Source organism: Lepidochelys olivacea (genome assembly GCF_965140295.1).
Source record: "Lepidochelys olivacea isolate rLepOli2 genome assembly, chromosome: 16".
Lineage (NCBI taxonomy): Eukaryota > Metazoa > Chordata > Testudines > Cheloniidae > Lepidochelys > Lepidochelys olivacea.
The window spans coordinates 5,550,164-5,568,042 of NC_140426.1; the positions used below are offsets into that span (position 1 = coordinate 5,550,164).

Sequence of the window (17,879 nt, forward strand, 5' to 3'; positions counted from 1 at the left end):
CCTCTACCACATGAGCTAAAAGCCAACTGCCTGTTAGCTAAGGCTGTGGAGCGTCTCATTTAACTCACTCTAAGTGGTCTCGGTGCCACTACATCGGACAGAACGCCACACCCAGGAGGTGTGTGGGTTACACAGGCACTCCCATTAGGCATTAGCACGGAGTCCTGGTGCTCCTGGCCCTTTGATCCCACTCCCTCCTTTTTGGCTGGGGTGCATCGAATTTTCTGGCTGAATATCATCTGCTTCCAGATGTGTGTGGACTCTGGTATTTCACTGCATGCTAATAAGTGCAGTGGAAATCTGCACTTCATGTGCTGTGCTGGTAGAAAGCCTGTCAGTAGGGTACAGCTGGGATTGGCTCCCTCTGTGCCGAGCACCAGGGGGTTCCCAATCCAGCCCCAGTCCCTCCCATAGGGAAGGTTTGGAGGGAGCAGCAGGGGTTCATGAGGCAGAGCCCTCAGCCTTCCATCATGCTGCCAGGACACTCCTGCTGTTTGTTCTACTTGCAGCAGTGGTTTGGGGATGGGAAGTGGGGTTGTTTGCAGTCAGCTGAGGCCCAGCTGGGCAGCTGCACACACACCCGAGCTGCCCATGTGAGGCTGGCACACTTGGTGTGAGTCATGCTGCCCCTCCTGCTTTTGGCAGCCTCCTGCAGTTGCCTATGTGGACCAGGGATGAGAGTTTGGGCGGTTGGAAAGCTTGGCTCTTTACTTACTGGTCACATGGGGTGTAAGAAGCCACCTCAAGGTCACCTCTATTGGCAGGACAGAGTCTCCTGAGGGTAGTTCTGACCTTGGGCTGTAGGACTACAGATGACAGCAACCTTTTCCCATGCGGCTTGGGGGTTAAGCTATGGCCTGTGCATATCAGCTCAGAGAATCCAGGGCCCACACTCCCTCCTGCACTGAGATACAAACTGCTAGGCCTGGGACAGGTTGAATAGTTGTGGAGGGTCATTGTTTCAGGAGAAGGTGCTGAGTGACACACTCCCTGGGTGACAAGAGGGAGCTTTTTAATGGTGGTTTGAACATGCTGTAGCAGTGGTCACACCAGTGCCAAAGATAGAGATAAAATCACCTCCCTACTCTTACTCAAGATTCCCCTCTTCATGCATCCAAGGATCGCATTAGCTCTTTTTGCCCAGAGCATTGCACTGGGAGTTCATGTTTAGTGGATTATCCACCATGACCCCCAACTCCTTCTCAGAGTCACTTCTTCCCAGGATAGAGTAAGTACAGCCTATAGTGTCCCAGGTTAGTGTAAGTAAGTTTCCCATCCTGTCAGAATGGCCTAACGTTTGTTCCTCGATGTATGACTTAAAGTTTGGCCATACTGTAAAGCATGTTGCTTACTGTGACCGGGTCGAGCTAGATGGCTATGGGAGAGTAATAGAAGGCAGATATATTAGCCCCAGGCTAAGTAGGTCCCTTTTTCCTGGGTAAAGTAACAGGGAAGGTTCCAGAACAATCAGGAACCTTCTGGAGACAATTAAGACAGGCTGTCAATATGAGTTGTGTTGAGTGTCTGATCACCATTAACCCTTTTAGTGAAGACTGAAGCAAAATACGCATTAAATACCTCAAAAAGAAAAGGAGTACTTGTGGCACCTTAAAGACTAACCAATTTATTTGAGCACAAGCTTTCGTGAGCTACAGCTCACTTCATTGGATGCATACTGTGGAAACTGCTCTAAGGTGCCACAAGCACTCCTTTTCTTTTTGCGAATACAGACTAACACGGCTGTTACTCTGAAACCTGTCATTAAATACCTCAACATTCTTGATGTCACAGTTCTTAGTTCTGCTTTGTCACTGAGTAGAGGACCTACACTTGCCTTCATCTTTTTCTTGCTCCTAATGTATTCAAAGAATCTCTTATTGCCTTTATATCCCTTGCTAGGTGTAACTCATTTTGTGTCTTTGCCTTTCTGGTTTTGTGCTGTTCTATTATCCTCCTTAGAAATGTAACCATTGTGACAGGGTCGGGCCAGATGGCTATAGGAGAGTAATAGAAGGCAGATATATTAGCCCCAGGTTAAGTAGGTCCCTTTTCCCGGGGTAAGGTAACAGGGAAGGTTCCAGAACAATCAGGAACCTTCTCAAGACAATTAAGACAGGCTGATGAGAACACCTGTAGCCAATCAAGAAGCTGCTAGAATCAATTAAGGCAGGCTAATCAGGGCACCTGGGTTTTAGAAAGGAGCGGACTTCAGTTTGTGGTGTGCGTGTGAGGAGCTGGGAGCAAGTGGCACTAGGAGCTGAGAGTGAGAACACGGAATGTTGGAGGACTGAGGAGTACAAGCATTATCAGACACCAGGAGGAAGGTCCTATGGTGAGGATAAAGAAGGTGTTGGGAGGAGGCCTTGGGGAAGTAGCCCAGGGAGTTGTAGCTGTCGCCCAGCTGTTCCAGGAGGCACTCTAGACAGCTGCATTCCACAGGGCCCTGGGCTGGAACCCGGAGTAGAGGGCAGGCCCGGGTTCCCTCCAAATCCTCCCAACTTCTGGTCAGACACAGGAGGAGTTGACCTGGACTGTGAATTCAGAAAAACGGCCAAGCTGAGGGCTGCCGTGAAGTTCCAAGACGAGCAAATCTGCCAATAAGCTCAAGACCCACCAAGGTAGAGCAGGAACTTTGTCACATTACTTGCTCTCAGCTCACCAAGTGATCCAGATCGCTCTGTAGTGACCTGTCCTCTTCTTTATTTACCACTCCCCCAGTCTTTGTGTCCCCTGTAAACTTTATCAGTGATTTTATTATTTTCTTCCAGGTCATTGATAAAAATGTTAATAGCATAGGGGCAACCAATCCCTGTAGCACCTCACTAGAAACACACCGCTTGAAGATGATTCCCTGTTTACATTTACATTTTGAGACCTATCAATTAGCCAGATTTTAATCCATTTAATGTGTGCCATGTTGATTTTGTATCATTCCAGTTTCTTAATCAAAATGTTGTGCGGTACCAAGTCAAATGCCTTACAGCAGTATAAGTATATTGCATCAACACTATTACCTTTATCAACCCAACCAGTAATCTGATAAAAAAAAATGTCAGGTTAGTGTGACGGGATCTGATTTCCATAAACCCATGTGATTGGCATTAATTATATTACCTTCCTTTAATTCTTTATTAATTAAGTCCCATATCAGCAGCTCCATGATTTTGTCTGAGATCAATGTCAGGCTGACAGGCCTATAACTACCCAGTTTATCCTGTTTAAACAGTGGCACAACATTAGCTTTCTTCCAGTCTTCTAGAATTTCCCCAGTGTTTCAACAGTTATTGAAAACCAACATGCACAGTCCAGCAAGCTCCTCAGCCAGCTCTTTTAAAACTGCTGAATGCAAGTTATTCAGACTTGCTGATTTAAAAATGTCTAAATTTAGTAGCGACAAGGTGGGTGAGATAATATCTTTTACTGGATCAACTTATGTTGGTGAGAGAAAAAAGCTTTCGAGCTCACACACAAAGCTTTTCTCTCTCTCCAACAGAAGTTCATCCAATATTACCTCACCCATCTTGTCTATCTAGTATCCTGGGACCAACACAGCTACAGCAACACTGTATATAACTTTAATAGCTGCTGTTTAACATCCTCCTCAGTTACTGCTGGAATGGAAAGTGTTTATACTTATGTTGTCATACGATATGGCTACATCACGTGGTCCGTCCCCCCCAAATGCAGAACAGAAATAGTTATTGAACACTTCTGCCTCATCTGCATTTTTATTGACAGTTCTACCATTTCCATCTAGTAATGGACCAATACTGGTATTAGGATTCTTTCTGATCCTAATATGCTTAAATAATTCCTTATTATTCTTCTTAACTCTGCTGGCCATAGAGTTAGTCTTCTGTCCGTTTGCTTTCCTTATCAGTTTTCTACAGTTCTAGCATCTGATTTATATTCATTACTATCAATTTCCCCTTTTTCCATTTGTTATCTATTTTTTATTGTTATTATTTATAGTTGCCTTCACTTCCCCTCTAAGCCAGGTTGTTGATTTGAACCAATATGGCCTTCTTTCTCAGTTGTGGCTTTTTGGGCATCTAGTAAAGTGTTCTTAAGTGAGTCCCAATTATCATTCACATTTTTCTGTTTAAATTCACCCTCCCAGCTGATTTGTCTCTTAATTGTTTTCAGCTTTGTGAAAAACTGACCCTTGAAAACACCAGGTATATGTATTGTACTTGCTGCTTTCAAAGGGTCATTGAAGGGGGAAAGACCATAACAGAACACGTGGAGGAAATGGCGGAAGTGCTAAATGACTTTTTTGTTTCAGTTTTCACCAAAAAGAGATTGGACATCTAACAGTGAACGCCAGTGAAAATGAGGTAGGATCTGAGGCTAAAATAGGGAAAGAACAAGTTAAAAAATAGATGTTAGATGTCTTCAAATCAGCAAGGCCTGATAAATACCTCCTAGAATACTCAAGGAGCTGACTGAGGAGATGTATGAGCCATTAGCGATTATCTTCAGAAACTCATGGACAACAGGAGAGATTCCAGAGGACTAGAAGAGGGCAAATATAATGCTAATCTATGAAAAGGTAAATAAGGACAACCTGGGGAATTACAGACCAGTCAGCTAAATTTCATTGCCTGGAAAGATAAGGGAGGAATTTATCAAGCAATCAATTTGCAAACACCTAGAAAGTAATAAGCATGGATTTGTCAAGAACAAATTATGTCAAAGCCACCTAACTACTTTCTTTGACAGGGTAACAATAACAAGCCTTGTGGATAGGGGGGAAGCAGTAGATGTGGCATATATTGACTTTAGTAAGGCTTTTGGTACTGTCTCACATGACCTTCTCATAAACAAACTAGGGAAATACAACCTAGATGGAACTACTATAAGGTGGGTGCAAAACTGGTTGGAAATCTGTGCCCAGAGAGTAGTTATCAGTGGTTCACAGTAAAGCTGGAAGGGCATAAAGAGTGGGGTCCCGCAAGGATCGGTCCTGGGTCTGGTTCTGTTCAGTATCTTCATCAATGGTTTAGATAATGGCATAGAGAGTACACTTATAAAGATACCAAGCTGGGAGGGGTTGCAAGTACTTTGGAGGATAGTATTAAAATTCAAAATAATCTGGACAAACTGGAAAAATGGTCTGAAGACAATTGGATGAAATTCAGTAAGGACAAATGCAAAGTAGGAAGGAACAATGAAGTTAGGAAGGAACAATGAGTTCCACACAAAGAAAATGGGAAATGACTGCCTAGGAAGGAGTACTGCGGAAAGGGATCTGGGGGTCATAGTGGATCACAAGCTCAATATGAGTCAACAGTGTAACACTTGCAGAAAAAAGCAAACATCATTCTGGGATGTATTAGCAGGAGTGTTGTAAGCAAGACATGAGAAGTAATTCTTCTGCTGTACTCCGCGATGATTAGGCCTCAACTGGAATATTGTGTCCAGTTCTGGGCACCATATTTCAGGAAATATGTGGACAAATTGGAGAAAGCCCAGAGGAGTGCATCACAAATAATTAAAGGTCTAGAAAACATGCCCTATGTGTGAAAATTGAAAGAAGTGGGTTTATTTAGTCTGGAGAAGAAAAGACTGAGAGGGGACATGATAACAATTTTAAAGTACATAAAAGGTTGTTACAAGGAGGTGGGAGAAAAAATGTTCTCATTAACCTCTGAGGACAGGACAAGAAGCCATGGGCTTAAAGTGCAGCAAGGGAGGTTTAGGTTGGACATTAGGAAAAACTTCCTAACTGTCAGGATGGTTAAGCACTGGAAAAAATTGCCCAGGAGGTTGTAAAATCACTGTCATTGGAGGTTTTTAAAAACAGGATAAACAAACACCTGTCAAGAATGGTCTAGTTATTAAGTAATCCTGCCATGAGTGCAGGGGACTGGACTAGATGACCTCTCGAGGTCCCTTCCAGTCCTACACTTCTATGATTATTGGTGTGGACTGTATTGTGTTTGCAGATAACAAATGCGATCAAATCAAGATAGGCAATTACTAATTTTTAGGTCTGTGATCAATTTCTCTTTATCCATCAAAACAAGGTCTAATATAGAATTCCCCTGTGTTGGATGCAACAGTTTTTGGGTTGATAACTAGATAGATTCTCAGGGCTGAAAGCCTGCTGGGGCCAAACTAACCCTTGCCTCCTTGGCTGTATTTTGTGGCATTCAGTAGAATCACTTATAGTGAAGAATATCCATGTATGTGGACATCCAGAGCAGCACAGTCTGGTGGGTAATGCTGGTGAGGAACAGATGCACCATGTTAGCTCAGAAAGCAATTCCCAAACTGCTATGGCTTTGAGGGCATCTGGTTTTGGAGTCACCAGCTCAGGTTTAGGGTTTGCGGGTTTAAAGCAAAGCCAGTTCTGAGTTACCAGAGTGTAAGAAAAACTCTCATTAACTAGATACCCCTTCCTCCTTCAGATAGCTCAGATGGCTGGAGAGGCTTTCCACAATATGGCTATGGCAAGAGGTAGTAGTGGTTTGCATGCTAAGGGGGAGTTGATGTTTCAGCCCCAGACCTTCCTTAAGGAGACTGCATAGGTTCAAGCGTTCTCCTTTGCTGGGCAGCTGCAGATCTGGGGTACCTTTCTGTTACAAAGCAGTAGCCCTAAGGGAGGGTAGATGCACAGGCTCCCCTTTCCAAGCCATGGGGTTCTCAATAAGCAGCCTTGGGTGAGGCGGTCTTTCCTGGTTGTAAAGCCCAGGGGCTGGAGCAAGGCACTCCGTATTAAGGAGTGAGTTTTATGAGATCCCAGGAGAGTACTGGAGAGAGAGACAGGCCAAAGATTGGGCCAACGCAGTGGCGCTTTAGCCCAGGTATCTGCCAGAAGGAGCTGTGCCTTTTGCTAGCACCGCGATTCAAGGAAATGGCACATCAAGCACATGCTGTAAACATGCTGCACCAAGAAGAACCTGACTCCATGGCACCAATCTCTGTGCCGACCAGGAACCTTCCTCATAAGGCCCCCACATCTCCTGCTGCCTAGCCAGGGGGCAGCAAAGGGGCTGAGAGCAACCCAATGAAAGGTCAGCCCCAGAGGGAACTCCTGAGAAGATGGATTTAGAATGAACATGCCTCCTCAGCACATGGTGCACCTCCTGCTCATTCTAGCCACACTATGGGGCATTGTCTCCACCCAGCTCTTTGTGGGCATGGCCCGAGGGAGTGGGCTGATCAGTAGCTCCCCCTTCAGTGTGTTAATGTGCTGGTAACCAAAAGCTGAAATGTGCTGGCACAGCTTGTGAGAGGCTGAGCTTGGGCCTAGCAAGGGAAGGGGTGTCTTGAGGCCAGACCAGCACTTAGGATCCTTGCTGTGTTTACGTGATGGAGGGTTTGCATGACCGCTGAGGAACCAAAGTGCAGTGGCCACTCCTATGGGGAGATGATGGCTGGACTGGCTGAAACGGGAACAGAATCGAAAGGGAGGGGAGTTTGTTTAGAAATAGGAACCATGTAGTTACTCTCTAGGTTTGTGTGAAATCAGCCAGCTTCCATTAGATTGATGCTGTCTGGCTAGAGATGAGGTGCAGCGGAAGGTCACCCCATCCTGGTCTGGATGGCTCAGCTTCAGGACTGACAGGTTCGCACCGTCTCCATGTCCATTCAGACTGTAGCTTCTCTGCTTTGACTGTGGTACAATGGCTGATTCATACAGAAAGCTCCTGAAAAAAACATTGTCAAGATTGCATGGTGTAGGCAGTGCCCGAAGTAGGTTGCTTCTGCCTGTTTGTGTCTGCTGCTTTGTCAAAGGGTTGACCGGCTCAGTGGGTGGATCACTAGTGCACAGGGCCTTTTAGTCTCTAGATTGAGGGTTCAGTTCCACCCTTGGATCAAAGTACTTTCTAGCTGTCCAGTGGTGGCCTGTGTGAATTGCTGGTTTCAGTCCAGTTCCTCGTGGTCAGGTGTCTATAGCACAACAGACACCAATTAATTGCCAGCTTCACAGGCTGCATCTGCTTTGTAGGGCTCTCGGTCTGATACTTTCCAACAGCACTGGATGGAAACAGGGGGGGAAATAAAGAGATGTCTGTGAAGCCAGAGGGCAGAGTATTTTCTCCCTCTGGACCGTGCTTCTTTTGACCCCCCTTTCAGTGTCAGTCGCTGTGATTAAAGCTGCAGCAGAGGGTGAATACTGATCCCTGCTGAGTGCCCCCAACGATGCGACTGTAGTGCATTCCCACTGTGATGTGCCCCAGAGGCTGCACCTTAAAACCACTGCGTTTCTATGAGCACTCATGGCTGACTTTTGGGCTGATTGCCTTGCTCACTCCAAGAGGCTTCAGACTGGGAGCAGAAGCCTGTGCCTTTACTTCTTATTGCTGCTAGCAGCAAGAAACTTCATCCAACTCTTTTTATTGACAGGTCATTAAAAATGGCCCTGATGTGACAATCTGACTCTTATCTGATGTTTCTTTGTCTGCGCCTCACTCTCAATTGCTGGTTGCTTCCCCTTCCAGCTCCACTGCCTCAGCCGGCCTTGGCGTGTGCTGAAAAACATTGGATCTAATTCAGCAAAATTAACAGTGTTTAGTGTGGACAATGGGTCCTGGGTCCCTGGAAGCTGGTAGCTGCTCTTGAGTCATTGCAGTGTGTGTGTGAAATTCATGGCCATGAAAACGCCTCACGGACTATGAAATCTGGTCTTCCCCATGAAATCTCCTCTTTTGTGTGCTTTTACCCTATGCTATGCAGATTTCACGGGGGAGATCAGCATTTCTCAAATTCGGGGTCCGGACCCAAAACGGAGTTGCAGGGGGGTCACAAGGTTATTTTAGGGGGGGTCACAGTATTGCCACCCCTACTTCTGCGCTACCTTCAGAGCTGGGCGGCCGGAGAGCGGCGGCTGTTGGCCAGGTGCTCAGCTTTGAAGGCAGCGCCCTGCCAGCAGCAGCACAGAAGTAAGGGCGGCAACACCATACCAGGCCATCCTTACTTCTGCACTGCCTTCAGAGCCGCTCCCCCTTCACCAGGCTCCCATCTCCGCTCCCCATCTCTTCTTTCACCTGGCCCCCACCTCTGCTCCTGATCCCCATTCACCTGGCCCCTGCCTCCACTCCCAATCCCCCTTCACCTGGCCCCCGCCTCTGCTCCCGATTCCCCTTCATTTGGCCCTCATCTCTGCTCACCCAGTCCGCATTCACCTGGCCCCCGCCTCTGCTCCCGATTCCCCTTCATTTGGCCCCCATCTCTGCTCACCCAGTCCCCCTTCACCTGGCCCCCACCTCTGCTCCCGATTCCCCTTCATTTGGCCCCCATCTCTGCTCACCCAATCCCCCTTCACTTGGCCCCCACCTCAGCTCCCAATCCCCCTTTCACTTGGCCCCCACCTCACCTCCCAATCCCCTTGGCACTGGGCTCTTGTCAGAAAGGTGGCTGGCCCTCAGAAGCTCAGAATTGGAATCCCACCAGGGCCGCCTGGGGTTACGAGTAACCTGTTCGTCTTCCAGTGATATCCAGTGGGCTTCCTGAGTACTCTGTTCTGAGTGCAGGCCAGGACCTGGGGGCCCTAGGGATAGCTGACTCATTCCAGTGATCCTGGGGCGCCTCCCTTTGCAGGAGGATCCCATTTACACCTAGTGCATGCCAGAGGAGCAAAGCTAGGCACACAGAGAGCACAGAGCCATGGAGAGAGAGCCCTCCACGGCTCAGCCCAGGGAGACCTGAGGTGCAACCTCCACTCTGGCCCCTTCTCTCCCCCACTAATGCACTGACCCCATTGCACTCTCCCCCTCTGCTCCGCCCCTCCTCGTCCACTCCCCACCCCAGGCTGGACCATAACCCATGTTACCCAATAGAGCACCATGCTGATTGTGGAGCTGGGGAGCTCAGGGGACTGTAAAGGGAATTACGGACCCTTTATCCTCTGGGGTAGGCTCCCCCAAAGCAGCCTTTATCCCCAATCCTCCCTGCAGAGGAACCAGTGATAAATAAATCCACACAGCCATGGCAGAGTGAGCCCTGCTCATGGTAAGATCTCCACTTGCTCACCCAGCCCTCCCCGCTCCCTGTGCCCTCTCCTGTGTTCGTCCATTGGCTGTCTACACTGGGCCAGGGACCTTGTCTCCATGTTGTCCTGGCTCCCCACCTGCTGTTGATGCAGCTGGGCACAGATCCTCTGAAGTGACCAATGGGCGCAGCCCCATGCTGGGGAAGGGTCCACATCCCACACCGGCACTGCCAGGCCCCACCCAGGGTGGGAGCTCAGGAGAAAGACCAAGAGCCGGGTAGGCCTTAAAGGAAACATCCAACAGCTCTGTTCCCACCCCAAAGATGGTCAGTGGTGAGGTCACTGAAGGGGTGCTGGTGGGAGGGGCTCAAGGGGCTGCCTGATCTCTGGATGAAAGGAGGACCAGGACTGTCAGTCATGCACCTGACACCAGAAGCCAGCAAAGGTAACTGCAGGAGTTTGGCTGGAATCAACCAACTCCAGCAAAATCTCAGGTGTGTGGAAGTTGTGACCCTCCCCTGCCACGTGGTGCCTCTGCTCAGTGACAGATTGCAGATGTGATGCAAGCTCCTGGGACAGTTCCTGTTGCACCTTCCCCCTTACCGAGCCTCAGAGAGAAAAGCTCAAAGTTCTGCAAGGGGAGCTGAGCTTTGGTGTGTGAATGACAGAGCCCTGGAACGGCTGGGCTGTGCACCCCGAGCCGCTTGGATGCACGGGCTGGGGCTGGAAGCAGCTGGCTCTCTGAATCCCAAGGTATGCTGTGCTGTATGTTGGGGGAGATAACTCATCCTACTTACTGTGCAGATCCTGGAACAGCCAGGGGCTGGAGAATTCTGTCTCCAGTTTCATTTGTGTGTTTTCTTAGGCTGCTTCTAAAGTCATCCCGAAACCTGTTCTTTCCCCTCCGGCAAATGACCATACTGTTTCCTTGGCACTGCCTGCCATGCTCGTGTCCAAGTCTGGAGCAGCACTGATCCCTCACACACTCCATACATGGGCTTGTTCTCTCCACAGGAAGAAATGGAAGCCTAGTGAAGACTGGAGCAGCCTCCGGCTCTCTCTGTTTCAGCCCCGAAGGAGGCATTTTTAAAACCTCAGGTTTGCTCCTATGAACCCTGGGAAGGGCTGGTAATAGTGAGCCAGAGAAAGCGGTGCCCGCCGCACGGGGGGGACTGAGCCGCTCTGGAGTTCTGAGCATCATTTGAATTGGCTGGTTTCTGGCAAAGGCTGAACTGGTTTAATCCAATGATGTGATTTAATGAGGACAATAAAATCCTTCTTACGTGCAGCCCTCCCAGCAAAGGGGAGATGCTTGCCACAGAAAGGAGGGCTGGTCTCTCCTTTTGCTGCCTTCTGAGTCCGTTCTGAGGTATTTGCCAAAGCTTCTTTCTTTCTAGCATGCTGGTGAGGCAGTGGCGTGAGACTGGCCTGGCTCTGCCACCAGCAGGGATGTCCGCCACCTCTCTTCCACTTTCTGCCTCAGTGACTCTCTCAGGTGCACGATTGCCAGGCAGTGCCAAGGAGCTGCCCAACGCTGCAGACAGCACGGTGGCTGTGGACAGCGGGACAGGGGTCCCTGGGCCAAGCCCTGCAAGCATCCTCAGCTGTGTCCTGTCCCCTTTCTCCTGTACTCTGGGAAGGTGGCTGCAGATGCTGGTATGTATCCCAGCACGAGCAGTATTGCTGGGGGATTACTCCCAGGAGCAGGAGGAGGGTGGGACGTTGTCCGCTCAGTTGCCTGATGGATGGGAAGCTAACAAGCCACCTCTCTATCTAACCTGGTAGTAAACTGTCAGAACAGGGGCTGGGGCAGGGTATGGCTGTGAGCAGCTGTGTTTGCTAGTGCATCCAGCACTTCAGCATGAACCCATACTTGGTTCCCGTCAGGGCGTGTCCCGGTGGTACACCCTTCCCACCAACAGGGCTGTTGGAGCGGGCTGCAGAATCCACAGGAGTGCCAGCTCAGGGACAGGCCGGGTTTGCTCTGCCGCCTCTGCCAGGTGACGAGGAAACGAGGCAGTACAGGAACAGGATAGTAATGAGCAAACCTTGGGGACGCCCTGCTCTCCTCTGCAAGACTAACTGGGTCCCCAGGATCCCAGTGGGGCTTGACTTCAGAGTACTGGAGGGCTGCAGAGGGCAGTGGGTAGCAGGTAGCATGCAAGGTGGGAGTCGGGGACCTGACTTTCACGGATTTCCTGTGTGCCTCGGGGCCAGACATTTTACTTCCATGTGCCTGAGCTTTCTGCTCTGTAAGAGCAGGCACCTTGGCGACATGTGTTGGGAGCGTGGCTTGAGGGCACATGCCAAGCGCCAGGCTTTCAGTAGCTTTGGGCCCTGCCCTTGTTCTTTCTGCCTGGTGTTGGCTCCCCTTATTCTGGGTGGTGATGGGGTGGGGTCTCTTTTGACAACAGCTCCATGAGATACTGCACTGAGAGCTCTGCCCTGGCTGTGGTCCCAGCGCTCTCCTGGTGCCATACCTGCACCTTGTGAATAAAGCTCGGGCGTGACGCTGCATCGCTGCCCGATGGCACTGTATTGTAACGCACTGACCCAGCATCCTGCCCTGCATATGGGAGCTGCACTACTAAACATTGTGACATCTACAACTTTCCCACCCGGCCTCGAGCAGCTCCTGTGACAGACACTCCACGCGTGCAGAGCAAGCAGAGCAATGAGGGGGTGCTGGCAGCCAAGTATCATAGACTGAAAGGTGTTTAAGGGAATTGAGCTTGGCAGTCTCTGTGTGCTCCGGGGTGCTGAAGGTGGGAGCCTGTGGTCAGACATGGCGCTTGGGTGGACAGGCTAGTGTAGTCAGCCTGAAAGGGACAGACTCTCCTGTGTCTCAGTCTCTGTGTGTGCATGGGCACATGTGTGCATTTCCCTGGTTCTGCACATGCTTTTCAATTTCCTGTGCGTATGTGCGCAGGTGTGTCTCTGTGCGTACACATGTCTACAGTTCTCTATGCACACATGTATATGCATGTGCACTTCCCAGTGTGTATACACTCATATATTTCCCTGTGTGTGCACGTGTGCCCTTCACTGTACATATGCACATGCGTGTTTCCTTTGTGTGTGTGTATGTGTGTCCATGCATATCTTGGTGTACATATGTGTGTGTTTGTGCATTTCTCTGGGTGTGTATACAGATATGCATTTTGCTGTGTGTGTACACATTTGTTTATTTTTCTGTGTGCACACGTGTGCATTCGTGTGTGTTTTTATGCATGTTCCTGGGCGTTCTATGCATTTCTGTATGTGCGCATTTCCCTGTTCGTGCATTTCCCTGTGTGCATGTGTGAGTATTTCCATATGTGCATATGTGGGGACTTACCACACACACACGCACTATTAGTATACCGAAAGTTTTGGGTGTGCAACGACTCTGATGTAAACAGGTACTTGTTATTCAGTGCTCATGCAGTGTCAGTTCTGGCATTTACAACCCAAAGATTGGAAGGGGCTAGGGTTTGCTTCGGGATCAGGGGCTGTAACGCTCAGAGCTATAGTAATTGCTCCAGTTCATGCCTTGAATGCCCTAAGAGCAAAGCCAGCTTGGAATCCTGTACCCTGCTCAGCTCAGGTTACAGCCTCCAGCATGCAGTGAGAGCAGCATGTCCCTGTCACGGCACCCCCCCAACAGCAACCCCTTGCTCTTCCTCCCGTGGAGACTTCCACGCTCCCCCGGCCCCAAGGGGCGAGCTGAGTTTGATTACTGATGATAGGGCCACACACTCTCCAGTTCCCCTTTTCCACCCCGTCCTTCCCACCTGCACAGAGCAGCTAGGGATATTTGTCACCCAGTCATTGTGTTCACTAGCACCAGCTTTCAGACCTAATGTAATCACCACAGCCAGGCCAGGTTAGCCAGATCAGGAATCGGTTTGTGGATGGTAGCTAGCTGCCTGGCTTTGGCAGAAGTCCCAGGAATGTCTCCAAAAGTGCGTCAAGAGGAGAAAAGCGGGGCCGGAACGGATTCTGGATTAGGGGCTAGGCTCACATGAGCTTTCTAGTGGCAGGTCTCTAGTCTGTGTTGTGACTAACAGGCCTACAGGCAGCTCCTGCATGGGGAGTGTGTCAAGCTGTCCTGCAGTGGCTCAAGAGCATGAGCACCAACCTCAGGGCAGACTGTTAAGAACCAGGGCACAATCCCTAAACAGACTGAGTTCTGTACTTGGAGTTCACCAACCAATTATCATGTGTAAACTCCTCAGGCACCATAACAGCCTAAACGTGGGGTCACAGACAGTCCCTTTGGGCACTCTGATCTGTCGCACCACCCAGGTGATAGATGGTCCCTTACACCACAAATCACAGCAATATTCAGGTTACTTCCAATGCCAAAGGACCAGTTACTTACCCCAAGTCAATTTCACCTTAGATCTCATGCCAAATACAAGGCTTGTAGCCAATCCTGTAATAAACTACATACAGATTTATGAATAGGAAAAGGAGAAAGAGTTATTTATGAGGTTAAAGCAGGTAAATGTACGTGTACAAATGAGTTACAATCTGCAGTTTCAAAAGGTAATAGAAGTTTCTATAATAAGCAAGCTCTAGATGTCCTTTAGAGCTAACCCAGGTTAAGCACTTGGGATCCTTTGCTTATGCATAGAAACCTAGCCCCCCCAAGAGTCCAAGCAGCAATAAGAACCAGTTGCCTCCTGTTAGGGGTTTTTATTCCCTTTCCCCTTTATGCTTTGAGCTGCAAACTCAGCTGATGGGAGGAATACACTTGCAAGACTCATCTTTTTTGGGGGGGTTAGAAGTAAACAACAAAGTCTTTTGTCCTCCTTGACGTTTCACTCTAGTCTGCCTGGCATCAATAGGCCTTCCTTGTCAGGCAGAACGTAACCTCTTCTGTTGGACCTCAGTGCTTCACGTCCCTCTCCTGTCTGGTGATTTACACAGCCCAAGTCTACGTGACAAAATTAAGTTGACCTGAGTTACATCGACGTACAGCTACTGCATATCCACACTACACTCCCTTCTGTCAGCAGTGTCCGTGTCCTCACTACCAGGGCTTGCATCAATGCAGAGAGCAGTGCACCGTGGCAGCTATCCCACTGTATAACTTGCCATCAGCTAGCAGTGTTTTGGGAAGGGTTTGCAATGCCTCCTGGGGTAGGGTGACCAGACAGCAAGTGTGAAAAATCGGGACGGGGGTGGGGGGTAATAGGAGCCTATATAAGAAAAAGACCCAAAAATCGGGGCTGTCCCTATAAAATCGGGATATCTGGTCACCCTATCCTGGGGGCAAACGAGTTTCGCAGGGGTGACTGGGAACATGGTTTCAACATCCCTTGATGAAGTTTTCTCCATCCCATAATTTTATCTGCATCCTATAATGTTTTGCGCCCCATTTCAAAAGCCCTGCAAACCCCCATCTCTGTGTGAAGCCTGGATCCTGCACAGCTGTGCCCTGTTGTGATGAGTGTTGCGAGCATGAGGCACCTGATCCTGCAGTATTTGCAGAGCCACGAGAGGAGCTGCGGGGAACTTGACAATTCCTTGAAGGCTAGCTTGCTGTAGGACACAGAAAGAAACAATTCAAGGTTGCTGTTGGCATCCATGGAGCAGCTGCAGACGATGGAGCGCTGGCTTTAGGCCCGAGAAACCAGCACCGACTGGTGGGATCACATCAATATGCAGGTTTGGGATGACAAGCAATGGCTGCAGAACTTTTAGATGTGCAAGGCCACATTTCTGCACACATGTATGTGCAGAGCTTGCCCCAGCCCTCTGGCATAGTGACACCAAAATGAGAGCCGTACTGACAGTGGAGAAGCGAGTGGTGATCACAAGTTGGAAGCTTGCAATACGAGATTGCTACCAATCAGTCGGGAATCAATTTGGAGTTGGGAAATCCACCGTGAGGCTTGCTGTGATACAAGTGTGCAGGGTTATTAATAGCGTCCTGCTACGAAGGACTGTGAGTCTGGGCAAAGTGCAGGGCATAATGGATGGTTTTGCAGCAGTGGGGGAATAGACGTCACACACAGCTCTATTTTGGCACCAGACCACCTCGCCAGAGAGTACATCAACAGAAAGGGCCACTTCTCTGTGGTAATGCAAGCACTGGTGGATCACCAGGGATATTTTACTGACATCAACATGGGATGGTCAGGGAAGGTGTGTGACGCATGCATCTTTGAGAATACAGGTCTGTTCAGAAAGCTGCAAGCAGGGACTTTCTTTCCAGACCAGAGGATTACCATTGGAGATGTTGAAATGCCAAAACTGATCCTAGGAGACCCAGCCTACTCCTTACTCCCATGGCTCACAAAGCCCTACACTGCCACCTTGACAGCAGAAAGGAGAGCTTCAAATACAGGGTGAGCAGGTGCAAAATGACGGTTGAATGTGCTTTTGCCTTTTGAAAGGTCACTGGCGCTGTCTACTCACAAGATTAGACCTTGGTGAAAAAAATATCCCAATGGTTATAGCTGCCTGTTGTGTGCCTCATAATGTCTGTGAAGCAAAGGGGGAGGCATTTCCGCTGGGGTGGAGGGTGGAAGTGGAACAGCTGGCTGCTGATTTTGAGCAGCCAGATAGCAGGGCTATAAGAAGAGCTTGACAGGGAGCAATATGGCTCAGGGAGGCTTTGAAAGACCATTTTAATAGTGTCAAGTATCAGGGGGTAGCTGTGTTAGTCTGTATCCACAAAAACGACAAGGAGTCCGGTGGCACCTTAAAGACTAACAGATTTATTTAGGCATAAGCTTTCATGGGTAAAAAAAACCACTTCTTCAGATGCAACATCTGAAAAATAAATGTTAGTCTTTAAGGTGCCACCGGACTCTTTATCATTTTAATAGTGAGCCACAGTAATGTGTGTTGCTGTAGCATGCTATGTCTGGCATTGTTCTTTGCACCCCATTATGAACCTTATAATGAGTACTCTGTGTGTAGTAAAATAACATTGCAAATGCACTTATTGCTGTTATCTGTGACTGTCAGCCCCAGCCAGCATATGTTGTGAACAAATAAAGATGAATTAAGTTTCCATAAATAGACTTTTATTCCAAACCCAGGTAAACAGACATATTTATAACTGAATGAAACTTTATAAATACAGGGGAAAAGAACCTTTAAAGGGGAAGAATCCCATGCACCGCTACAGGCTGGGGACCGACTGGCTAAGCAGCAGTTCTGCAGAAAAGGACCTGGGGATTACAGTGGATGAGAAGCTGGATATGAGTCAGCAGTGGCCCCTCGTTGCCAAAAAGGCCAACGGTATATTGGGCTCTATTAATAGGAGCTTTGCCAGCAGATCGAGGAAAGTGATTATTCCCCTCTATTCAGCACTGGTGAGGCCACACCTGGAGTATTGCATCCAGTTTAGGTCCCCCCCACTACAGAAGGGATGTGGACAAATTGGAGAGAGTCCAGCAGAGGGCAATGAAAATTATTAGGGGCTGGGGCACATGACTTACGAGAGAGGCTGAGGGAACTGGGATTATTTAGTCTGCAGAAGAGAAAAGTGAAGGGGGATTTGATAGCAGCCTTCAACTACCTGAAGGGGGATCACAAAGAGGATGGAGCTTGGCTGTTCTCAATGGTGGCAAATGACAGAACAAGGAGCAATGATCTCAAGTTGCAGTGGGGGAGATCTAGTTTGGATATTAGGAAACACTATTTCACTAGGAGGGTGACAGGTTTCAGAGTAGCAGCCGTGTTAGTCTGTATTCGCAAAAAGAAAAGGAGGACTTGTGGCACCTTAGAGACTAACCAATTTATTAGAGCATAAGCTTTCGTGAGCTACAGCTCACTTCCTCAGATGCATATCGTGGAAACTGCAGCAAGCCTGCTGCAGTTTCCACGATATGCATCTGAGGAAGTGAGCTGTAGCTCACGAAAGCTTATGCTCTAATAAATTGGTTAGTCTCTAAGGTGCCACAAGTCCTCCTTTTCTTTTTACTAGGAGGGTGGTGAA

The 17,879-nt window shown here is 48.8% G+C and overlaps 1 protein-coding gene across 8 annotated transcripts in view; it reads left to right on the forward strand.

Moving 5' to 3' along the window:
- Window positions 1-17,879, forward strand: part of RGS3 (regulator of G protein signaling 3) — a 243,266-nt gene that overhangs the window by 189,997 nt on the left and 35,390 nt on the right. The window contains exon 1 of one of the 8 annotated variants that reach the window (XM_084650189.1): window positions 11,370-11,596. The exons of the other annotated variants lie outside the window; for them this stretch is intronic. Within the exon in view, the coding sequence (XP_084506315.1) occupies window positions 11,390-11,596 (207 nt within the window). The 5' untranslated portion in view covers window positions 11,370-11,389. Of the gene's footprint in view, window positions 1-11,369; window positions 11,597-17,879 lie in introns of those variants that run through there. 8 annotated transcript variants of the gene reach the window in all.